This window comes from Umbelopsis ramanniana (assembly GCF_025399195.1).
Source record: "Umbelopsis ramanniana AG unplaced genomic scaffold K450scaffold_66, whole genome shotgun sequence".
In the NCBI taxonomy this organism is placed as follows: Eukaryota; Fungi; Mucoromycota; class Umbelopsidomycetes; order Umbelopsidales; family Umbelopsidaceae; genus Umbelopsis; species Umbelopsis ramanniana.
Window position 1 is genome coordinate 21,373 of NW_026252152.1, and position 23,677 is coordinate 45,049.

The window sequence follows — 23,677 nt, forward strand, 5'->3', positions numbered from 1 at the left end:
TACAGATCTTTATTGCAACATTAATCATGTTCCTGTCCTTCTCAGCTTCGAAATAACAGTCCAATCATTTTTATGTCATTAAGTTGCGCGAAACTGTCTATTTAAACTTCACGTCCTTGCCGATTCAATCGAAATGCCCGGTTATAAAGTGTTAATCTCTAATGATGATGGTGAGTGGTTTTGTGAAGCAATGATTGTGAAACAAGACCGCGGACTAAATCAATATATCTACAGGGCCGCCTAGCGCAGACGAATCCCCTTTCATTCTGACTTTCATTGAGCAATTGGAAGCTCTTGGCTGGGAAGTCAGGTTGGTCTTAGAGTATTGTTTACGAAAGGCGCATGAAAGTGCTGTTTGATGTTGATGCACCCGAAGCGTATGTTTGCCAGATACTCAAAAATCGTGGATATCCAAATCTTTCATGATCAAAGACCACATTGGAGTTAAATATTACAACAGACAGACCAACCGAGTTCAAGCACATAAATCTGCACCGAATGATTTTGTGTTGGTAAGCAGAATCATGAGTGAAATCTATAGGGCTAACCCGCCACTCACACTTGCCAACAGCTAAGCGGTACGCCGGCTACCTGCGTAAATATTGGTCTTCATCACGTCTTCAAAGATACCGATTTTGACCTTGTCATAGCCGGTCCTAACTTTGGCCGTAATTCAGCAAGGTAAGTTGCATTCTGTGTGTGTGCTTCTATACTATATGTTTTAACCAGTATGTGCCATATAATAGCATCTATACGTTGGCATCTGGAACTATTGGTGCAGCTCTGTAAGTCGATATATTGCCTCTTGTCATGCAAATTGTACTCCCGCCATTGACTTGTAGTGTGTTTCTCTTAGAGAAGCGACTCTTTGTAATAAGAAAGCAATTGCTCTGTCATTTGCATTCTATGATCGCGATATCAAGCCTCCAAAAATCAAGAACGCCTGCAACATGGGTAACTTTCCTTCCTTTCCTATCATTGTGTTGATGGAATGTTACTCACATGTCGAATATCTAACAAATTAAATGAAGCTATCAAGGTTATCAGCAAATTGATGGAGATTAATGAATGGCAACCTGCTGGCCTCTACAATATCAATGTGCCACTTGTTGAAGAAGAATGCAGCGTCAAAGTCACGAACATTTACAAAACCAGTTACGGAAGTCTATTCAAACCTGTGACACTGGAGAGCACACCGCAAAATGCAACTAATGATGAGTCTGTGGAGCTGAGTCTAAGAGATGAAGCTGAAAGAGGAGAGCCATTGGAATATAGGTTCGCTCCAGATTTTAAGGTGCTTAGCGGTATTGCTGATGCTGAAGTTGGCACTGACACATGGGCTGTCCACAATAAGCATATCTCAGGTGAGTTGAAGTTGGAGGCGAGTATACATCATTGACGCGTTACTTACTGGTTTGGTGGACATGACAGTGACACCTTTGATTGCATCATACGCTTGCACACCACTGGATAAAGTCCCTAGATTAGAGGCACTTACAAATCTCAACAAACTCTAGATACAGTTTCGCATACATCTGGCGATGAAAGGAGTCTTTCTGACCCCTATATTGTTCATTTATCATAAGAAACAAACTACTCTAACATTATCAACGGCATGGTTTGCCTATGTGTTTTTATCAATGTACAAAGGGTGCATAGCGTCTAAAGGAGGTCGATGATAACTAGAAGAATCGCTTGGCATAGTCCAAAGCGAAGGGAACTGCAGAAGAAATTTAACAATTGCGTTAGCTTTCAAATTTCAAAACTTGTCGAGGAACTCGCGTTTGGCGAAATATTTACCAGCACGGATGGCAACAATGACGGAAACGAAGTTAGAAACATTGCTGATGGTGCGCATTCGGAGGAAAGCCTTCTCCTCAGGAGTGAGTTTTTGCTATATTGCAGTTACTGGTTAGTCAAACATGATGATTTGCGTGATAGATCTGATGGTAGCTGCCTTTACCTGTGGCATGAACATTTCGAGGTGTATGTGTGCAGGTGAAGATTTCGGGGTAAACAAAAAAAAGCGCTAATGTGTGTGTCATTGCATCGGTGGCAGTCACTGAGCACCAAAAAAATTGGCTCGAGGTATGGAGAAAAGATGGTAGACGTGCAAATCGAAAGGTACCACTAGACAGTAATTTTTGAAGAGAAGGACTCTTTCCTTACAGGTATAGCGGATAAAAGGTATACTTTAAGTAACGAGAACGGATTTACCAAGGCAAAATGCTTTTATTAATAGCGGTTTAATTTGGATCACGTTAATTGACGCATTGATTCAGCTATTGTTTGAGATGAAATTTTCTTTCAAAGCTGGCTGCTAACGCCAGTTTTTCCTCCTTCTCTTTATGTCTTACCATATACCTATTGAATTGCCGGGACTGACCTCCATAGTGTCTAATCCTGTGAATGTTTCGTTCGTTGGATTATCACTGGAGACTAGTGGGTTGAACTACTTCTTAGGAAATGTGTCCCACCCCAACGTATTTTTCAAAAACCTATTAATGCAATTGGGTCACACCAGCAATGTAAAATCGCAGAAAGTAATGATCCGAATACCGTGAAGATGTCTAACATAATTTTTTCGCATTAAATGTAGAAGCAACTAACGTTACGCATAGGTGGCGACACACAAGATTCAACCTGGTATGATGCACATCTCTCAACGGATATCATTGTGATGCGAAACTTAAGTGTCGTTCCGAACGAGTGGGTCACTGTTGGTCCTCTTGCATTTGATCAAATGAGCACCCTGTCGTCTACAATGCCTATCAATTGGATCATCGGATTGAACTTCAATGTGTCTTCTGTAGAAAACCCAGAGAATGCACTGGCAATGGCGACGGCCGCGGAAAGCTCGATTGGCGAAAATATTTATGCATTTGAAATTGGAAACGAACCAGATAATTTTGTAACTGTAAAACAACGACCACCAGGATGGAACATGGCTGACTACGTTGAAGAGTGGGCGCCATTCGCACTCAAACTACAACAAACTGTTCCAAGTACCAGGCATCAAGGCATAGAGGCTGCTGTTTTCGGAGGAGGTGGCTGGCGTATTACTGACCTTCTCAACTATGACATTAACGGCAGCACCTTTATAGACACTTTCCAGACTAGCATCAAAGGAGTATCGAAGCACCAATACCAAACAAGCAACTGCAATCTACTTAATCCTCCTGTCCTACAAGATTTGCTCAACCACTCGAGTATTGAAAGCAAAGTTAAGAATGCTGTGAGCGGGTTGAGTTCGGACGACCTAGCCACGTACGCTTTTCGCTTAGGAGAATTCAATAGCGTAAGCTGCGAGGGACGTAACGGTCTATCCAATAGTTTTGCAAGTGCTCTTTGGGCCATTGATTACATGGTAAGAAACAGCGAATTGATTGTAAGCTTTGTAGTCTATTGCGAAGTTCTAAGTCTAATTTGTTGTTCAGATGCTTTTGGCCTATAATAATGTAACCGCATGCAACATACATAACCGTTTTCCAAGCTATTACAATATTGCTGACAGGGTCGGTGGAGTATGGAAAGCACAGCCAGTCTGGTATTCACTGCTGTTCATCGCTCAAGCTTTTGGTGGCATTAAAGGAAACGGCGTCTCTATAACCAGCCTAGCAACAGAAGACCCCGATATGCCAGCATACGGTCTATACAAGCAAGCCATTTTAACGTCTATCATTGTCATTAATCTGAAACGGCCTTCGTCTGGATATCAAAATCAGACTATAACTTTAATAGTCGATACTAGCAAAAACCAATACTCTACCCAACCACTCTATTTATCATCTCTTGTTACGAAAGCTGCTGAATATCAATCCGGGATTCGTTGGGCAAATCAGACGATGGATGGATCGACTGATGGTAAAATCCAGGGAAAGCCATATGCAACTGTGCTGCAGCCTAATGTTTCTAGTTCGTCCATTACCTATTCGTTCGTTATACCAGCATTCTCAGCACATTTACTGGAGTATAGGAAATCTGTCGTCAAAGAAGGCTTTGCTTCTGGTTCTTCTGGGTCTTACGGAAACGTCAAGACTATAACTCGGAATATATTACTATTGATGCTTTTAATTTGTCATTTGAGATGAAACTGTATTATATTATTATATTTACAATGAGAAATGGTTGTTGCGTCTAGAGAACAATCAAAGTCTAATCAATCGTCTATTTCGACTATAGTGAAAGTCTCACTTGGTTGCTGTGTAGCGGTATCCGATCCCTTGCTTGATGTGCGATATATGGTGGAAGTTGGAAAGTCAGGATCATCAGGTGTAGAATCAACTATAAACTCATGGGTTATCTTATCCGTCGTTTGGGTATCTACACGAAACTCTATTTCTGATGCGCGGGTTGGTATGTTTCTAAAGATGCCTTGAAGATATAGATCATATACCAGTTTCTTAGGTGGAGTGTACAAATTGCAAAGCGGGCATTTCCAGTCTGCCATTCCTTTGTTGACCAAAAGATACGATTCCAGATCAAAACACTACATTATATACAGTAAAAGCGTTGAGATTCAGGGGTTCTCTCTCGACATAATCTAAGTTGCAGGCATATTTTTATAACTTACATCGAAATGCTTGCAATCAATCCCTCTTACTGGCGTTTGTATCGTTCTTAAAGTGATTGGACATTGCGAACTTATCCTTAAGGAATCTTGAGAGATAAATAGTAGGTCTGCTTGCTCTGGTACTTGACTAATAGGCGTTAAAGAGCCCGGCAATCCACTCGTTCGAGAAGGTGCGTCAATTGGTGATGTACTCGCTAGCATCTTTTTCAAGAGATTTCGCCAGACGTTTTCCGGAAGGCTGTTCTGCTTCACCAAATCAACAACAGATTCTTCAGTTTCAACCGAATATGTTTCAATTAATAGATTGATATCCTGTAATTGTCCATTGCGGTTAAACACCATAATCAGGGTGGAAGATGTTATTAATCTCTAATACAATACGTACCTCTGTCTCTTTGCTGTCTCTTTGCACCAAAAGTATGTTTTTCCCTTTTACTATCAATGGGGTGATATCCATACAACCATCTTTGCTAATGGTGAAGTTTACTGTCGATTGCTTTGATTTCGTCAAGTGACGCCTCTGCAATGATGATAAAATGTCTGAGTAGGAGCGAAGGTGGTTATCTCATTATGCCTTTCTCCTTACCATTCCTATACTCAGAGTAACGCCGTTCAACATGATGGATAAGTTTTGGGGCCAGTATGTACGCGAAGAATGCGAGTTGGCCTTCCAAATTTTGAGAACAAGCAGCAATGCAGATGGTCGAAGGTCTCCATTTTCCACTTTTAAATTGGTATGTAATCGGCTAAATGCATTGGCGCCGATAAAAAACGGGTAGCTTGTCTTCATCTTTCTCGCAATCAGTTTGACTGGTCCTAGTGTATGCTCAGCATGCAGCATATAATCCCACTTGTTTGTCAGCACGGGGGCTACCTCTAACAATGGATTCTGAAACTTCGATTGTCGCACTTCTTCAGACCAATTGGCTATGAGTACTGTAAAATCTATCAGACATCAAGAATATACCGTCATTAATTTCTTGGAGGCGTTTACTTACATTGATGCTCGGGTGCCAGCTTGTTGCTATCATGAACTTGATCGAACACCTTGAGGGCAAGATCAATATGAGCAGGTCCTGAGTTTTCCTTTACGAGCTGACATATTCTGAATGATTAAAAATATACAACGGGGAGGAAACTGAATTGTATCATCATACCTTCAAACAAAGGAGCATACTCTCCTCATAGCCTGGCTGATAGTAAGGGTGTTCCTTGACAAGGTCTAAAAGATTGCCGCATGCATCTTCAAAAGAATTTATTTCTTGAAGGTTCAGCGATATTCGAGCAAATGCACATATCTGCTCAATAGCTCGAAGAGAATGATTCAATTGATTCACGTCCCGTACTCCTGGTTGCATTGCATGTTTAAATTGAAAGGAAACGGTAATTTGTACAAAAAGTCGCTGACCGCCACTTGCCAGCAATTTTATTTCCCCAAATTTCATACGGTAAAAATTATTGACAAAGGATTAAATGGCAGCAGTCTCCTTTGCCAACCACTTGTAGCCAGGGCTATCCTTGGAAAGCAAAGCACCAACCTTCTCGAGGCACTCAACATGATACTCGTTGACCCATTGCTTTTCTTCAGGGGAGAGTAGGTTTTGGTCGATGAGCTTGTTACCAATGGGAACCAAAGTGACATGCTCAAAGCCTAAGTAGCCGCGGTTACCAAAGTTATGTGGCGTGTCCGCTTTACGGACAAGCAGGACGTTCTCAATACGAATTCCAAACTTTCCGTCTTCGTAATATCCAGGTTCTGCGAAGGTAAATGTGTTTAAGACAGCATTTAGTACGACGGTTGACTCTATTCCACTCCTTCGCATCATTAATTTCAGCTTACCGTTGGTGACCGTCATGCCTTCTGCAAAGGGGCTGTCATTATAGCTGGTACGAGTTCCAATACCGTGGGGACCTTCGTGCACATTCAAAAAGGCACCGACACCGTGGCCGGTTCCATGACGGAAGTCTAAACCATCTCTCCACAATGCGTGTCTGGCAAAAGGATCGAGGAGGTAGCCTGCGAATGACATATGTGAGTCAACCGACAACGTACATTTATGCTATGCTTACTCTCAATAATAAGTATATTACCTGTTGTGCCAAGTGGGAAGACACAACGGTCAATAGCAATATGACCTTGAAGGACTCTGGTGAAGCATCTCTTCTCATAATCGTTGGGTTGACCAAAGTGATAGGTTCTTGTAACATCTGTAGTACCGTCTCTGTATTGACCTCCAGAATCGCAAAGGTAAATGAGCTTAGGATCAATTATCTTGCACGATTCAGGCTCAGGCTTGTAGTGAATGATAGCGCCGTTTGGTCCAGTGGAGGAAATGGTATCAAAAGAAAGTCCAACAAAGTCCTTTTGTTGGCGGCGAAGATTCTCGAGGTAATCTGCAGCCTCGACTTCAGATAACTGCTTGCCTTGTCCAAGCTGATCCTCAAGCCATGCAAAATAGTGGCAGAGAGCAGCTGCATCACGAAGATGGCATTGTCGCATACCTTCCAATTCGGTGGAATTTTTGATAGCCTTAGCATCATTAACCAAAGATCTGTCCATCAAGGTATTTTGCTAGCAAGTATAAACAGCGTCAATATACGAGACTGCATTGACAGCATCCATGGATAGCCATTGAATCTTACCTTTTGGATAGCAACCTCTACAGCCAAACTTGTCTTTGAGTTGATGAGAAGCTTTTTGTTCTCGCTGTTCAATGTTGCAGCCATGTTCTTAAGATCAAGGAAGAAATCGTTATATGGCTTGATGGAGACCTGGTCACCCAAATGTTTTAAGACGTCATTGCCAAGCTTAGCATGATCGACGTACAGAGTAGTTTGATCAAGAGTGACAATAGCGTATGAGAAGAACACAGGATTGCATTCAACGTCGGAACCTCTAAGATTGAAAAGCCATGCAACTTCGTCCAAGGCTGAGATGACAGTACCATAAATCTTCTTCGCTTCGAGATCCTTGCGAAGTGATGCTAGCTTATCAGTATGGCTAACACCTACCAAAAAGAAAACAAGGACGCATCATTATTTGTAGGGTTCGACAAATTGATTGGAATTTACCCTGTCCTCCCAAATACATACCTGCATATTCAATAGGCTGAACAATGACGGGGTCCGTGGGGGGAGCAGGTCTCTCTGCACCCCAAGCAAGATCGACAATGTTCTTTTCAAGCGGAACAAGGACAGAGCCCACAGATTGCAGTTCATATTCCAAGGAAGAAGCGTCGCCTAGTAGGATGAATGCAGAGAAGGGTTGGGTTTGTTTAAGGAATTATTACTTGATTTGGACAAAGGCGGACATCATTTTGCAGTATTGAGCTTACTGGCGGTAATCAATGTGGGGTCGACTCCAATTCGTGATTTAGCCGGTAGATTTTTTACGAGATATTCTTGCCACGTAGGCACCTTAGGTAAACCTTGCTTCATAAGCGTCCAGTTTTCATCCAATTGTTGCGATGCTTGCAAGAAATAGCGACCATCGGTGAACAAAGCTGCCTCCTTTTCAGAAACTACAGCACAACCTATTTGAAGTGAATGGATTATAAGAAAAGACTCAATGCAAGCAAGTGGGTAACAAAAAGGTCAATGGAAGAGAAAAAAAGGGAAGAAGATTCTACTTCGCAGCGAGGGAGAATGCAGTAGGTTCACGCCCACTAGTGCTACTCTGAAATGCTCCGTACCTGCGGATCCAGTGAATCCAGAGATCCAGTGACGACGCTTGTCGCAATCTGCAATGTACTCGCTCTAATGTAGATAGGCGTTATGACACATTAGTCGATTCTGTTAGATTTGCAGGACGTGATCTCGATGGTGAGATTTACCTGATGAGCATCCTCAGAGGGGACGAAGCTGTTGCACGAGAAATAAGGTGAGTGGCAAAGAATGAAGGGTACATTCACGTTGGTAGAGGTACTACTTACAATGCTTGAACGTTATTGGCTTTAAGGAAGTGTCTTGCCTTCTGAAGACGATCGCTGGTGCGGACAACCATATTCAAGATTCGCACGGTCTGTGAAGGAGAACGCATAAGAAGGCTGCCAGGGCCACAAAAGTGTTATTTTGTAAAAGTAGCCAATCAGAGGACATGGCCATTGGTTTTTCAATGGCCGATCACACCTGGAGAACGTTTTTCTTTCCTTTCACCAACATTTGGCTCTATTATCAAAAAGAAGCCTGTCACTTTTTTTTGTGCTATTTGACTTTACCCGTGCTGACCTATCGCATTCTACGAGGCTCTGTCGACTTTGAAGACATCTATTTACTGGAGTACCACCGTGTCCACCAGTAGATTGAATATCCTCCTATTGTGTCCCTGCTATTCTATCCAACCCTTTCTTATATCCAATGCTTGCGAAATCGGAAGCCAAGCCCTCTTCACGCACTTCTTCTCGTGCACAAAAGCAACAAAACTCTCCTTCCAAGTCTTCGAAACGTCCAAGGATAGACGATAAGGCGACGGAAGCCAAGATTGCTAAACTTCGGGTAGCTCAGTCATCTGTAGCCGGATCTCAGAAAGACGACCCCGCATCACCAGACAATAACATCACGTCTTCATCCACATCATCCCCTGAGCCCAACACTCAACACACCACTCGCACGACTACGCGCTCCAATTCTTTAGACTCTAGTAACAACGATACTCCTTCACAAACGCAGGAGGACCTCCCTCCACCAAGACGTACCAGCGCCAGGCGAAGGGTCACCGTCCAACCTACTGCTACCAATACTACTCCGGCTACCAATGCTCGAGAGTCTGCTGACTCTGACAATGAATCCGAAAACCATGCTGGTTCAGACGAAGATGATGCGCATGAAGAAGAAGTGAATTCAGACAAGGAAACGAACAAAAAATCCAAATCTAACAAACGAACTTACACATCTGAAGCAATGAAACAAAGGCAAGTTTGATGCCTTTCCTTCACTTTGCCACTTTTTTTTTCATGTTTTCTTCTCATAATTATTTCGACCATCGCTTCACACACCTAACCTCCCCGTTCTCGCCCCTTTACAGGTTTGAAAATCTGGATCAACAACAAATCCAAATTCGCGAAGGTTCCCACCCACAGTATATACAATTGCTTGAAGATATAGAATCCAAACGGTCTGAAAAATATGGAAATGCTGAATTACGGCGAAAATTGGCTCAAGGCGCCATTACGGCTTGCTACGAAGCAGACAAGAAACAGGCAAACGATCAATACTATGCAAGTGGTTTTTTCTTATTGTTTGAGAAACCGAGTGTCGGTTCCTGATTGATAACGTTAAAAAAAATTAACCTTTTTTTTTTTTCAATAGTTCGGAAGAGTATCGATCCGCAGAGAGATGCTCGATCAAGTTCAACAAAAAATATCAGCACTGCATACAGAATACATCACACTCAAGTTTGGCCAAGGTAACAAACATTCTTTTATAAACTCGGTTAGCATTGACATCGGATTCTGACAAAATGCCCCATTGATGACGTTTAGAATACTCTCTGGCAAAGGCCAAGCTGATTGCGAACTGGGTACCACCGGAGCGACCAACTATGATTAATATCCTTTTTACTGCGGGTTTGCATTGCTTTGGGGGGGAAGAAATTTTTTTTTTCTCTGGCTTTTCCTCTGTTAACAAATTGAGAACGAGCCAGAATTTTTTTTTTGAATAAGGCGTATGTTTGAGCTTGTGTCTGTGACACAGTGGTACTGAAAAAAATGCGAATGTCCTTGACCCATTTCCTTTTTTGGCGTGTTTACGCTCTTTGACTCCAGGTTTACAAGATGATGAGATAGCCCAAGACATGCACTTCGCACGCAACATCATCGACTACGAGCAAGAAGAAGAGGACGACGACGAAGAAGAAGAATCTGAGATCGACCATGAATACGAAGATGAAGTCTTATTTCCAGATCCGAAGGAGAATGAAGTGTCGGAAAATGAACAACCATTGATAGAAAGCAACGATCAACATCATCATTATCGACCTTCGGCACTGTATGCGGTGGGAAGACCACCAGACTCTCGGTACGAACCGCAAATCCCTGACCATAAGAAACCAACCTTTCGTTATATTCCCCGACCACTTGCGCCTCTTCCTCCGCCCAGCATGGCACATCACGAGCACGATCCTGTTCCCGCGTCGAATGGTATGTCACCACCGCACCCTCATATGGCTGCTCCGCGGCCACCTCCAATACCGTCCTCCCCACCCGACAGAATGAATGGTAAAAGCATCGTTCAACGTAAACCTCCCGTCAATATTGCTCCAGCATGGGCTCGTCCGCCACCGCCTCCTCAGCCATCTGGTCGTATTGACTTTGACTTGTCGGGCCCAGATTCCCCTCCACTAGAGACCCTAGCTTCTCTTGCGGATGAACAATACCGACAATATTATTCCAAGCGTTCCTTCATAGTACAAGAAAGAATCAAAGATTACACTGGATCCAAGAAAAAGAAGAAGAAGAGCCATCGACATGGCAAGAAGGCCAAACGTGTGCACGCTGACGGCAAACCTTCATCCAGCAAGGATGTTCTAGTCAGCTAGATTGTTTCCATATGGTTTTTTCTTCTTCTTTTTGCTCTGACATGTTCCAGAGCCCCACCCTGTCTTTTATCCCACTCCATCCCAAGTTTTTCCTCTCTTTCACTCAAATCCCCAGTCCCTTTTGTTTTCTTTACACTTCTGCCCCTTTCTTTAAATATCACTCGTTGCTTCTCTCAAACCATTCCTTTCATGCAAAGTTCCCATCCCTTACCCAATTTTTCTTCTTCTTTTCCTACGCGTTCTTTTTCTTCCTCGAAGGATATTTTGTACTCTATACCCTGTCTCTCTAGAAGGAATAAAGCTTGAAATGACAGCTTGCAAAATATCATTGTACATGCGGCTGTTTTCGGTATTACTTTCGATGTTCAAGACCACATGACCCTCAAATTTTGGTTTTTTTAAGAAATGCTAAAATAATCACCCACCGCCACAACAGATGTGGTCCAGCCCAAATATCACGCAACAATAGGAAAAGAAGTACATAGAAAGAGTTTACATACATTAAGAGAAAACCGAATTTGTAGAAGTGCTGTAGTAGACAAATATGCACACCAATGGGCTATAATGCGCATAGCTGTGAATGTGGGGTGAGTGTGGGGAGGTGCTTCTTCCAGTCCGGTGGAAGATAAACAAGATACAGAGGGAGAACTACAAGGGTGAGAGTAGAAAAAAGGTAGGATAAGGAAGCACAAAATAAGAGAGAGAGAGAGAGACTAAAAAATTCTAGGCTATTGCCAATCGATGCCATGTCTATAACTACAAAAAATATTGACCGCCGGGTCCCACTCCGTTCACACCGAATTGCCTTTGGTTATTCGACAATCTTTCCTGATCAGCTACTGCATTGAAGATCTTGAAGCTTCTTTCTGATATTTCGTCACCATCTCGAATTTCCATGATAGAAGCAACGTTACCGCAACGATAGCAATAGTTAGGAGCTGACCACACCGTCACCAAATTTTCGTCCGGGAACATATACTTGTAGCCTTCTTGTACGAGCTGATGGGCACGGGCGATCAACGAGAGTCCATTGACATGATTAAACTACATAATGTGTTAGGAAAAACCCTGTACTGGCAATTGTTCACTCTCAGTGTAGGGCCATTCAAGGCTCACTTACTTCGCTTGTCACTTTGCCTCCGAATAGCCATCCAGCACCTCGAGGGCTGACAGCCCAGGTCTCAATTTCTTCAGGATCGGACCACATCAGATCACAAAAAGCTCCTTCATGAGGAATTTCTTGTAACCTGTGAATGGTTCGAATCTGATCCAGCGTTCGAACATCAGGAGACAACCCACCGTGTACGCAAAGGACAGTTCCATCAACAATCTAAGGAAAATGGAGAGTTCGCGGGTGAGTTGGGTCCATGAGGCTGATACAGTGCTCATGAATGTACTAACCGCTGCCAAGGTCAGGTAGTCAAAAACAGAACAACAATACTTCCACACATTGGCACTGCCGTATTTTGATTGACATTCATCTACCGGGGGTAAGTGAGTGTCAATAAAGAAAGTACGAGGTTAAACCTTTGAAGAAATACAGAAAGTAACCATGCCATACCATAGAAGCCATATACTTGAGTGATTTGTCTGCTTTCATGGTTACCTCTGAGAAGTGTGATTCGGTGAGGATATCTATTGAGGTTGGAAAGAGAAGACAAATGAATTATTAAGGAGGCTTGACGTGACCCGCAGTGTATGACAAACATACCGGGCTTTTAATGCCATGAGCAGTGTGAATGTTTCCAAACTGTGATGGCCACGGTCAACGAAATCTCCCTATATGAATGGGTAAGCACAGGCAGATGACGATGCCTACGAATTGGAAATACTTTCGTACCATGAATATGTAGTTCGTATCAGGAACATCACCGCCGACTCTGAACAATTCCAACAAATCATAAAATTGACCTGAACGGCAAAAACACATCAGATAACTCATACGTACAGTCGATACCACATTATCAATGCGAGCCTTACCATGTATATCTCCGCATACGGTCACAGGTGAGTGCACAGGCTGTATGTTGGATTCCTCCATGAGTAGTTCTTTAACCTAATCATAAGAGATGCGTGCATAGGTTAGAGAGAATGCTTTCGGTTACTGCATCGCTTCCACTTGAGATGCGCATAATCACAGAGTGCGAAGTCGAAAAAGCCGTCAGGCGAATATGCTTAATCTTGGGGGGCTTTTGGAATGTTGAAACCGGTCAGGATGAACCATCGTATCTAATCAGAAACTCGAGTCGGTTCGGTCTGTTGAGGTGAAAGTACAGGTCGAAGTTCGCTGTGATACTCAAGTGGCAAGCTAGAAAGGTTACAGTGAAACGTTGGAGTTATACTTACCATCTCACATAACTGTTTGATGTCCTGTTCTGCAAGATACTCGCCATTTCGGACAGTCTCAAGCCATTCTTCAGGATTTCCCATAACTATATATTAAAGTAAAGCGTTGGCCAAATGTAAATAGCCTTAGCAACTGGAAATCGTGATTAGATCTACAATCGCTATACGCAATCCGTTGACTCCCGCTCTACAAACGGAAATCCGCCGCTTATAGAGTCACGTGTAAATTCACACGTGACTGAAATGCCATATTTAATATTTTAAAGACCGATGAATGTTTTGCGTTACAATCCTGCAATCTCGATTTGCCTGCAAATGGTCGCATAGAGCTGGTATATCATCATCAATTACGACTACCGAAGTTATGTTTTTCATTATCATAAAATATATTGCATACGTATGACCTTTTTGATTGCGTAAGAGGTTCTTTCTTACTCAGATGAGCTCAGAAAATTGTTTGTTGACCTGAGAGCGTTGTTATACAATCGAGGTCCGATGCTGCTCGACTTCTGACTATCTGTGAGGCATATATGCTGTATTGTACTTCAAATGCCATTGCTCAATTGAAGCTAAATGAAGAAAACTACAGCAAATGATGGTTAACAGGTAGATGTTTCAATATGCACCAAAAAAAACAGCCAGGTTCACAAAGGGCTGCTCTAAGCCACAGTTTGCGAAACATTACGGTGTCGACACTCAAAGCCAACCCTCTATGCAAGTAGTTATCTTTTCATGTATAGCACACAGTCGCGACAATTCAGATAAATGATTTATGTACTTTCGGTCACCTTTTCATAATACAAACAAACATCTACATATGCAGATATTGGTACAGGGTAATATGTAAAGAAGCGTAATGAGTGCTATAAGATACTTGATTTTGGGTTTGTGAAGGAGAATACAGTGGGTAAATAGTGTAGATAGAATGGTGAAGAAACCTGATTATGCCGTAACATCATTAAGCATTAGACGTCGGCCAACTTTCCGGAAGTTGGCGGGAACTTCCTCAACTGGTTTCTGGTCATTCGCAAGTTCTATATCCCAGTATCCATAGCCATTAGTTAAATTAGCGGATTCTTGCATTGCCAGCAATCTCTGCTTCTGAGATGTACCAGTAGGGTATCTCTCATTCATGAGCATTTGCTTAATATCAAGCAAATACTGCTTAAGAGTAGCGAGGTATCTAGCCGTTTGTCTGTGCTTGGAGGACACACAAAGCTGCAAACAAAGGAGTTGATGAGCATACTTGTAAATGTAGATTCATTAAAAACGGATGTTTAACTTACCGCAATACCATCGTCCTTGATAATATAGCCTATTCCAAATCCATTACCAACAGTGGGCCCAAAGCCGAACAAACGAAGCGCAGGATTGCCACAGTTACTGGTACTGATAACGGTGTGATTCATAGTAGTCCAACCTGGATCGGTAAAGATCTTTGGAGTTTTCTCATCCTTGTGCAATCTATCCCACAGCGAGTTAAGTGCATAAAGATGACGATCGTGTCCTAAACCCTTTGAGCAATCTCGAGTGAGCTTTGAATGCTTGAGAATGGCTTTCCTTAAAGAATCCAGAACGCCACGGTTGTCACCATTGCGCTCAGAAAACTTTTTGACGAAGTCAGCAACTTCCGGTGTAACACTACGAATGGCCTCAGTACGTCCGTGTAAGAAAGTTTTGGTCATGGCTACGGCAACATTTTTAGTGACATGAAACCCCCATATGAAAGTTAGCGAATGAATTTACCTGGTTCATAGGTACATTCGATTTTGCCGTAAAGATCATAGTAAGCGGCTTGGAAAGCCATCTGTGGGTGAGAGCATGGATAAATATGATTGCGTTATTTGTACTAAACGCAAGGGGTCTTCAACATTACCTGAACGAAAGCATCTGGGCTGAGCTTCATATCGACGATGAAGCTCTTGCCATAATCGCCAAACTCCAGAACGTTGACTTCATTTTGCAGAATCAAATCGCTCAAACGAGTCTCAGCAAATCGAATACCCAGCTTAAGCTCCTCATTTAACTTCCACTCGATCTTACGAGGGTTAACATCTTGTATGTGATTGGTACCGTTGCTAGAGATGCTGCTTGATCTACGCTTATCACCATTCTGAGTCAAGGAATGGAAGATAGACTTTGTTTGGCTGTTGATTGTTTGGGCAAACCGCAGAATAGTATCTGTGTAGATATCAGATACAAATCGAAGGACAGTGTGACCATCAACACCAGTGTGTTCAAAGTTGATACCGGCACTACCATTCTTACAGACGATAATCTTTTTTGGCAAAAATAAATAAATACAAAAGGCAGTTAGAGGAAGGTATCACATGAGAAAATACCCCGGAGTGGCACAAAATTCAGGGTCCACTTTAGGCTGTGTACCTACCTGCAGCTTATCGTACCATCTATTGGTACATGTTCCAACCTGTACACCCTGATCAATCTCATAACTACCACAAAGCATGTTTGTGCTCAAGTCATCCGATGTCTGGGGGGAAACGTGGTCCAGGCATACAATGAAGAGAGCAGAGTCCACCACCTGGAGGGCTTCTCGATTTTCCTGTCCCTCATTGAGTCGGTCACGAAGTCTTGCCCATACAGGTCTGCTTTCAGTGGTAAGCACACCTACAGCATTCTTGGCAATGTCATGCACGGCGGTTTTAGTGGCATCGGAGCGAATGGCTTTGAGATTGGCCACAATTTCTTTTTCCGTCACAGCAATGTTACCGTCGTCATCAAATACTTCAAAGTGGTAGAATTGTGAATGGGCCAAAACAACAATATGTTTGGCTTGATCGTCCGATTGTATATAACATCCATTCTCCGTTGGCATACGGGCCGTACCAAACAAGCGACTAAATTGGGACATGCAAAGAGGAGTACCGCGAAAAACATCAGGTTCCAGAGACTTGTTGCGTAACGCATACACGAACTTCAGTGTGGAAGTAATGAGAGATGCGGCTCGTACAACTTGGTCACTTCGTTGAGGAGTTGGGTCATCTTCCAAAAGGAAGAATGGGTTCAAGTTCAAGACCACAGAGTCAGTATACTGTAGGTATGAGTCGTACCTATTAGATGAGAGTTTTGAAGAAAATCATCATTAGACCATTGACGAGGTCATGCAGTAGCAAACCTATGACCACAGCACAATGCTTACCAAAATTCTTCAATGTACGATTTCTTGTCAGTAGCATAGGACTTGAGTTTCTCTTGAAGATCCGGTCCTTCATGTTCCAAGAAATGCTGGACGGCCAATTTGGTTGCTTCATGTTGTTTAGGCGTCTTTTCATATAAAAAGCAAGCTTTAGTACCGACTTCCTTACGTTCCTATCCATCTCCAACAAAAAATTTCACGTTACCTGAAGGGCAGTCAAGGCAGCCAAATACTTGTCGGTGGTCTCCTTCAAGTCTGGAATGGGGAGCTTTGGAAGCTTATCCTGCGCCTGGAAAGTGATGCCACCGGTAGGATCGGGGGACAAATGAGGTGATGTGTTTGAAATCATTCGGTAACAAAAGTGAAGAGAAGACGATATCGTCACAGGCTCTATTTGAATGAATTGAGGCCACAGCACATGACAGCCGCTAGTTTCAATCTCAGGACTTTCCGAAACTGTGGAGACGTCTCTTACTGGATCACCCCGCCCGCCGGCTAAAATAATTCAAAGCGGGGCAGTTCCTTGGCTTCCATCAAACCGTCTTATTCCGAAATATTCACAGCCCCTCTGAACATTACATTACACTGCATCATGGAAAGGGTTTCATTCATTGGCAGCGGGCAATTCTGCCCATTTTCATTTTTTTTTTATACTTCCTGCATAGGAAGAAACAAAATGGTTGGTTTGATTAACAAAGATGAGAGTGATGGCGACAGAGTTAGAAAGAAAAGACAAAAGGATAAAGGACTGAATAGTGTGCGAATCTAATTACGTTACTATGTTTAAAAGAGATAAAGAAAAAATTATAAAGACATCTACTGAATTTACTCGGGCTTTCTGGCAACGAAGAAGAACATGGGAGTGAAAAGGTTGGCACGAGCACCTTCAACAAGGGCATCGGCAGCGGTCTCCAAGAACTTCTGGGTATCGTATGAGCCCTTGGGAGCAAGACCAACCTTCTCCAAGACGCGGACCATTTGAGTGGTGGTGAATCGGCCAACGGGGGTCATGGCAATAGTGGTGAGGTAGTCACGTGCAGACTGGCACTTCTTAAATTCACCTTCCAAAGGATAGTACCATTGGACGGAATCGCCAACGTTAGCCAAATCTTGGTGGATCTCAATCTCGAAACCGACGTTGCGAAGAGCTTGAAGACATTCGGCGATTCTACGCATCTTGGGGATACCGTTACCGATCTCAATACCGTGGGCAATACGGTGATGATCAGCGTTGGTCTCATCATAGTCATCAGTCATACACCATTCGTAGCAACCGAAGGCACCACCGGGCTTCAAAACGCGGAAAATTTCACCATAGACGCCTTCAAACTTGGGAGCGTGGACAGTAGCTTCGATAGCATAGACAGCATCATATTGAGCCTCTTCGAAGGGCATTTCCATGAAGTTACCCTAAAGTGGAGATCAAACACGTTAATTTTTTTTATCATAATTCACTCTGATCTCCCCATGCAAATATACCACATACCTTGATGAAGTTGGTCTGGTGTTCAAGACCTTCCTTTTTGGCGTAGTGGAAAGCTCTGGCGATCTGGTAATCGTTGTTGTTAAGACCGGTGATGTGAGCACCAGTGAAGTGAGCAATCTCACGAGCGGGACCACCTATTCACAAATCAGTTAGTAAAGCTAGAATAGTACGTGATATCAATTTTTGACCAGATCAACGCGTACCAACACCACAACCAACGTCAAGAACGCGGTAGTTAGACTTGATGTTCATCTTGAAGGCAAGATAATGCTCATGACGAGCGATAGCCTTGTTGAATTCCTCACCGGGATAAAAGCGGGAGAAATGGAAAGAAGTACCCCAACCATACTATATAAGTGAGCAGATGATGAGTATAATGTCCAACCCCTGAATGTCAGTTCCGCAAAATGACAGGTACAGAACAAGATGCTAATAATTACCTCATAGAAATCAGTGGCCAAGTTGTAGTAAGTGTTGGTCAACTGAGTGTATGAGTCGAGACGCTTCTTTTCGTCCTCTTCAGTTTCGTTCTCTGGCTTCTTCCACAAGCTAAGGTAATCACCAGTAGCAGCGTTGTGGACATTCTTGTTCTTGGAAGCCATCTTGGACAAAAAGCCGGTCTTAAGCTCATCACCGTGGAGGGCGCGAGAGAAAGCCAAATCCTCAGAGTGAGAGGTAGAGACAACACCGTTAGACATGTTTGTAGAAGAGATGAAGGAACGAGATGGATGATGATGAAATACTATTATTCTGTATTAAAAATAATTTTTTTTGCCTGGGCGTGAAACAAAGTCCGCTATAGCCAAGGAGTGTCGCACAGTGAGTCCGTAATTCAATTTTGCTGCTCTTCAGTCCGAACAACGTTCAATTTGGATAGACATCTGAGGTGGAATTCACAAACGCTTATACGGCGAACCTGAATACGCCTAAACTACATGCTGTATTATAAGACTCCCTTTAGATGGCAAGTACTTTGTTTGTGCGTTATCCTTGTTCAAAACACGTGAAAGGCTTTCCCAAAGCGTGCACCTACTTTGTTGGTTGTTGGTTGGCTAGGAGGTTCGGACACAATCTTTTTTTGAGGCGAACGTTCCATGGGTTCCTGCATCGACTTCTTATACATATGATGTTCATTTATTTTAAATCGAATGGAGACTGGTCTTGTACTTTACATTCGTTTCATCCTACTTACTTCTCAATTCGGACTTCGCTTGTACGACAATAGGTAGATCCTTTATCTACAGGCATAGGCCATGTAGCTTGAGCTGCATCACACTCCACTGACAGGCGCTATTTGCCTCCGAAAATCACAGTGTAGTGCAACGGCTGCCTTTCAACTTGTCACATTGACAGCTACCAATAATTTGACATACCTCAACTTAATATACAGACGGTTTGAGTTAAGGTTATTTGACTCCTGAAGGTGGTATCATTAACCTGTCGTCTTCTGATGTAGGCGAGTTTCGGATATCGAAACTTGCAGGTCAGCATAATTGACAAAACGTTATCTCTAACGGTAGATTGATCAAGCTCCTAAACTACTATCCATATTGGAAGCAAACTACCTTACTTCATTTACTGGGATTTTATATGTTCACAAAAGTATTTCATAGTTACAGGAAAGTAGGGCCTGCAAAGTAACATAGCGCATGTAATGCATACAGTATAAAGCAAATTTCAAAATTTCTCGAGAAAACTATTATTTTGTAGCCAAAAGCTTCAAACCAACGAGTTTCTTCTATTTTGCACTTACCGTGACTCTGCAAATGAAAAAGTGAAGGACGGTAGTGTCTGAGCCAATCGAACCATTCATACTCCGCCAACAGTGCTGGCTCAAAAGCTCATTGCCAAAGTGCGTAAGCCAGTCTCAGCGGATCATCATGTACAGACAATCTAATCGGATATCGATCTGGTTGCTGATTGGCACTCTGCTTGCAAGCTGTATTCAGATTGCACATGCAGTTTTTGAGGATCAAGCAGGTGTACTTGACTGGTAAGTGGCAACGTCCAGGCAAAGTAGTGTCGAAGCACGACGTGTTAAAATATATCGATGCAGGCATCATGCGTGGATTGGAACTCCAGAAATTGCGACCGAAAGAAACGGCCTGATATATACTGTGACTTCTCGCAATGTGATAGCAGCACTTAACGCTTCGACTGGTGAAATAGGTATGCCGATAAAGTTTGCAAAACAAAGCATTCCGCCTCGGGGCCATTGGGTTAACACCGATTGATTCCGCATAGAATGGAGACAGCTATTGGAGAGACCAGTTGCTAGTTTCAAGATGAACGATGACGGTAATTGTTTGTCTTTTGCTCCATTATGCCGCATATGATATCGTCTAATGACACCAAACATACCAGCTCTCTTCACCATTACCGACGAGAAACTTCCACTTTTGCAAGTTTGGGACTCACCTTCTGGAAAACTTTTGTGGCAGGATAGGAAGGTAGACGACCTATCCAAGGATGCTGCAATTTTGGATGCTGTGTTTTTGTCGACTGGCGATGTGGCTATTTTGACCTCTTCCGGATCCGTTGTCATTCGTACAAAGGATGGTGGCCAGCATTGGCGTTGGGTTCCTGAGCTTAGGTGAGTTGGGCGGGCGGGGAAATACTATGGGCGTTGTGCATTGGTCTAATGAGGTTTGTGTAATGTCTCTTTCAAGCTCTTCAACGACACCTGTATCTCTGGCTGAAGTAGATGGCCATGTGTATGTGATTAACGAACACAAAGGCGTTTTGTCAAACTCCCTGCAAGTGCACAAACTAGATACGCAGCATGGAATTGTTCAAGATGAATACAAACTATCTGCTTCCCCGAAAGATCTGGACCTGGTCAAGGTGATTAATGGCCACGTTGTATGGATCGAGAAAAATCATATCAAAACGAACGCATTGGGATCTTCTGATATTTCGACAGTATCAATCGATGTAAGTTTCATCTGCTTTAACCAAGTTTGCATTCTTATGCCTTTTCTCAATGGTTAACTTGAATACGTCGCTGCCTGTTAGTCTTTTGAAGCCTTCCATTCAAAGGCGATCATCTCCGACACCTACGCCATCACCATTTTAGATCAAGGTTCTAATGAATTCCTTTTGACTGGTCAATTTATCAGTGACGAACAACCCTATCATGTCGCAGCTGTGTTGAAGGTCGATGGAAATGCTGTGAAACTCACTTTGAATTTAGGAACTAGCGTAAGCACTTGGGGTTATTCTACATACACGTTGCTTCATCTTGCTCATAAACTTTATCACTTTAGTTCTACTCACATACTGTCTCTGCTCACGGAAATACTGTAGCAGCTTTGCAACGTCAATCAAAGAATACTCTGACATTGCTTTTGAAGCATACAAAGAGCGATGCTGAAACTGCCAAATCTATTATCGAGCATTCATCTGATCATACTGGCGAAGTACGCTACTTTTCCTTGCTATCAACCGTCCCTTTGCATACCCTCGTTGTTTATGACGACGGATCAATGAGATTATATCATGGATCTGACCTTGCTTGGTCAAGAGAAGAGTCCCTTGCTTATATCGCTGACTCCGAGTTTGTTGATTTACCAGAAGAAAAGCTGTGGTCCCAAATGGCTGATGAAACGTCTGAAGTTCCTGAACAACACAGTCCTATCCAGCGATACATTCATCGATTGCAATCTGATATTGCAAAGCTTCCCGAATTGCCTCAGTGGTTCCTAACTCGTTTCAGCGGTGTCATGGAAGCCTTGCAAAAGAAGCGTGAGCTCACGCCTGTGTATCTTTCCCAACAATCTTTGAATGACTCAGAGACACCTTCCATGATCTACAGAGATAACTTTGGTTTGCGTAAGCTTATCATCAGCGTCACATCAACAGGAAAGGTAGTTGCTCAAGACACGCAGAACCAGGGTAAATTGATTTGGGCCAAGTACTATCCAAATGTCCAATTTGAACAAGTCATTTCCGTTCGTGCTGCCACTGTCAAGATGCCACCGCTTATTGTCGCCATTGGTCGGAATGTTGAAGAGGGTACTATGGTGCTCTACAGATTGAACGCATTGGATGGTGATGAATACTATACTGAGGATGCTTCCATTGCTGAATCTTTTGACCCCATTCTGGAAACCCCTACGATTGCAACCAAAGTCTTCACGTTGCCGGTACAAGAGCCCGATGAACGTACTCAGATTCTTGCTTTGTATGATGCAGGCACCACTCGTGTTTACATCTATCCCGATACTGAAGGTGCCAGATCAGCTTTCAGTGAATTTTTGCCATCCTTTTATTTCTCCCTGGTGAACAAGGACTCAACCGCTATTAAAGGTTACCAAGTTGTCGAAGGTTATCGCGGCAGTTTGACCGCATCAGCCGTCTGGAACTTTGATGTTCCAAAGGGATCCACTTTGGTTGCTCTCGGAAGCCGCTCACCCCACGAGAAAGTTGCTTCTCTTGGACGTGTTTTGGGCAACCGCAATGTCTTGTACAAGTACCTCAATCCAAATCTGTTTGCTGTAGCCATTGCCGATCCCCAGGCTCAAACCATGACCCTTACCTTACTTGATGGTGTAAAGGGTTCTGTATTATATCAGGTCACTCATGAGGATGTCGATACCATACATCACGACGTCCACATCGGAACAAGCGAAAACTGGATTGTCTACCATTACTGGAGCAATGGTGCCATCAGAGGTTCTGCTAAGGCGTATCAAGTTTCTGTGTTGGAATTGTATGAAGGCAGCGGTGAAAATGAGCGTATTGACAGGTAACTCACATATATTATGTACCAGTAAAATTGATCGTATCAATCCACTCAACTTCATGTTCACTCCTTCCATAGCAAATCGCTCTCGGGGTACGATAATCAACGGCCTCATATCCGAGCTGACACTTTTGTGTTCCCTTACGGGGTTCGTACTCTAGGTATCACTGATACAAGAAATGGCGTTTCAACTCGGGAAGTTCTATGTATGGATTTCTAAGATATGTTTGATTTTGCACGAGTACAATTACTAATGTGGGTCGAACAAAGTTGGTTTGAACAATAATCAGATATTAGGAGTCAGCAGACGCATGTTGGATTCTAGAAGACCCAGAGAAAAGCCAAACAAGGAACACCAAGAAGAGGGACTTATTCCGTACGGACCTATTCCAGACGAGCGCAAGATGTTCTTGTCCTATTCCCTTGAGGTAAGGCTAACACTCCAAATAGCATACGACTTTTCGTATACAACTAACAAAAAATCCCCGAACTTTATTTAATATAATAGGTACTTGGTATGGAATCGATCATCACTGCACCGGCATTACTAGAATCGACATCGCTTGTTTTCGCTTACGGACTTGATACTTTCTTCACATACCGTGCACCAAGTCGACAATTCGACGTGTTAAGCGAAGAGTTCAACAAAAGCCAACTTTTATTGACCATTGTTGCTCTTGTTGTCGCTATTTTCGTGACAGGGCCAATGGTTCGTCGCAAGAGAGTCAACACCTTATGGAAATAAGCTTTTGATCCCAGTATGACACTCATTAAAAAACGTAGAGAAATGTTCTGTCACAATTTTTTAAAAATTCCATCGTCCCGTAAAGTTACAG

At 43.0% G+C, this 23,677-nt stretch overlaps 11 protein-coding genes across 11 annotated transcripts; 6 read left to right on the top strand and 5 right to left on the bottom strand.

Moving 5' to 3' along the window:
* Position 1: 1 nt before the first annotated feature.
* K450DRAFT_257259 (uncharacterized protein) lies at positions 2–1,953 on the top strand. Its single transcript, XM_051591636.1, has 8 exons — positions 2–170; positions 235–310; positions 377–512; positions 572–681; positions 747–785; positions 857–954; positions 1,032–1,364; positions 1,432–1,953. Exons 1-8 carry the CDS (start codon positions 134–136, stop codon positions 1,515–1,517), a joined length of 915 nt encoding a protein of 304 aa, XP_051441337.1. The 5' UTR covers positions 2–133; the 3' UTR covers positions 1,518–1,953.
* Positions 1,954–2,368: 415 nt separating this feature from the next.
* Positions 2,369–4,125, top strand: K450DRAFT_257263 (uncharacterized protein). The gene is made up of 3 exons (XM_051591637.1): positions 2,369–2,543; positions 2,622–3,367; positions 3,438–4,125. Exons 2-3 carry the CDS (start codon positions 2,681–2,683, stop codon positions 4,089–4,091), a joined length of 1,341 nt encoding a protein of 446 aa, XP_051441338.1. The 5' UTR covers positions 2,369–2,543; positions 2,622–2,680; the 3' UTR covers positions 4,092–4,125.
* K450DRAFT_257265 (uncharacterized protein) lies at positions 4,126–5,954 on the bottom strand. The gene is made up of 6 exons (XM_051591638.1): positions 5,731–5,954; positions 5,572–5,668; positions 5,160–5,509; positions 4,959–5,093; positions 4,574–4,885; positions 4,126–4,489 (listed from the first exon to the last, which is right to left on the bottom strand). The coding sequence occupies exons 1-6, from the start codon at positions 5,929–5,931 to the stop codon at positions 4,160–4,162; spliced, it is 1,425 nt and encodes a 474-aa protein (XP_051441339.1). The 5' UTR covers positions 5,932–5,954; the 3' UTR covers positions 4,126–4,159.
* A 3-nt stretch (positions 5,955–5,957) lies between these two features.
* On the bottom strand, positions 5,958–8,601 carry K450DRAFT_257268 (uncharacterized protein). The gene is made up of 9 exons (XM_051591639.1): positions 8,506–8,601; positions 8,407–8,434; positions 8,266–8,329; positions 7,909–8,106; positions 7,667–7,813; positions 7,217–7,581; positions 6,665–7,145; positions 6,414–6,590; positions 5,958–6,329 (listed from the first exon to the last, which is right to left on the bottom strand). Exons 1-9 carry the CDS (start codon positions 8,574–8,576, stop codon positions 6,043–6,045), a joined length of 1,818 nt encoding a protein of 605 aa, XP_051441340.1. The 5' UTR covers positions 8,577–8,601; the 3' UTR covers positions 5,958–6,042.
* A 127-nt stretch (positions 8,602–8,728) lies between these two features.
* Positions 8,729–10,310, top strand: K450DRAFT_257277 (uncharacterized protein). Its single transcript, XM_051591640.1, has 4 exons — positions 8,729–9,483; positions 9,597–9,789; positions 9,881–9,977; positions 10,054–10,310. Exons 1-4 carry the CDS (start codon positions 8,930–8,932, stop codon positions 10,230–10,232), a joined length of 1,023 nt encoding a protein of 340 aa, XP_051441341.1. The 5' UTR covers positions 8,729–8,929; the 3' UTR covers positions 10,233–10,310.
* K450DRAFT_257280 (uncharacterized protein) lies at positions 10,307–11,212 on the top strand. Its single transcript, XM_051591641.1, has one exon. The coding sequence runs from the start codon at positions 10,365–10,367 to the stop codon at positions 11,106–11,108; it is 744 nt and encodes a 247-aa protein (XP_051441342.1). The 5' UTR covers positions 10,307–10,364; the 3' UTR covers positions 11,109–11,212.
* K450DRAFT_257281 (uncharacterized protein) lies at positions 10,953–11,479 on the top strand. Its single transcript, XM_051591642.1, has one exon. It carries the CDS (start codon positions 11,120–11,122, stop codon positions 11,396–11,398), a length of 279 nt encoding a protein of 92 aa, XP_051441343.1. The 5' UTR covers positions 10,953–11,119; the 3' UTR covers positions 11,399–11,479.
* Positions 11,480–11,536: 57 nt separating this feature from the next.
* On the bottom strand, positions 11,537–13,617 carry K450DRAFT_257283 (uncharacterized protein). Its single transcript, XM_051591643.1, has 8 exons — positions 13,455–13,617; positions 13,089–13,164; positions 12,949–13,019; positions 12,820–12,887; positions 12,670–12,743; positions 12,510–12,589; positions 12,229–12,438; positions 11,537–12,152 (listed from the first exon to the last, which is right to left on the bottom strand). The coding sequence occupies exons 1-8, from the start codon at positions 13,536–13,538 to the stop codon at positions 11,865–11,867; spliced, it is 951 nt and encodes a 316-aa protein (XP_051441344.1). The 5' UTR covers positions 13,539–13,617; the 3' UTR covers positions 11,537–11,864.
* Positions 13,618–14,217: 600 nt separating this feature from the next.
* Positions 14,218–16,961, bottom strand: K450DRAFT_214348 (uncharacterized protein; the record flags this gene model as incomplete). Its single annotated transcript, XM_051584825.1, has 7 exons — positions 14,218–14,672; positions 14,741–15,141; positions 15,201–15,261; positions 15,331–15,732; positions 15,844–16,525; positions 16,615–16,739; positions 16,817–16,961. Coding segments are annotated over 7 exons (2,092 nt in total), but the record flags the coding sequence as incomplete, so codon positions are not given.
* A 239-nt stretch (positions 16,962–17,200) lies between these two features.
* K450DRAFT_257288 (uncharacterized protein) lies at positions 17,201–18,842 on the bottom strand. The gene is made up of 4 exons (XM_051591644.1): positions 18,538–18,842; positions 18,301–18,445; positions 18,098–18,231; positions 17,201–18,021 (listed from the first exon to the last, which is right to left on the bottom strand). Exons 1-4 carry the CDS (start codon positions 18,793–18,795, stop codon positions 17,437–17,439), a joined length of 1,122 nt encoding a protein of 373 aa, XP_051441346.1. The 5' UTR covers positions 18,796–18,842; the 3' UTR covers positions 17,201–17,436.
* Positions 18,843–19,977: 1,135 nt separating this feature from the next.
* On the top strand, positions 19,978–23,586 carry K450DRAFT_274802 (uncharacterized protein; the record flags this gene model as incomplete). Its single annotated transcript, XM_051593142.1, has 10 exons — positions 19,978–20,090; positions 20,154–20,266; positions 20,342–20,395; positions 20,462–20,690; positions 20,767–21,031; positions 21,113–21,298; positions 21,364–22,844; positions 22,920–23,047; positions 23,112–23,269; positions 23,350–23,586. The coding sequence occupies 10 exons, from the start codon at positions 19,978–19,980 to the stop codon at positions 23,584–23,586; spliced, it is 2,964 nt and encodes a 987-aa protein (XP_051441347.1).
* Positions 23,587–23,677: the final 91 nt, after the last annotated feature.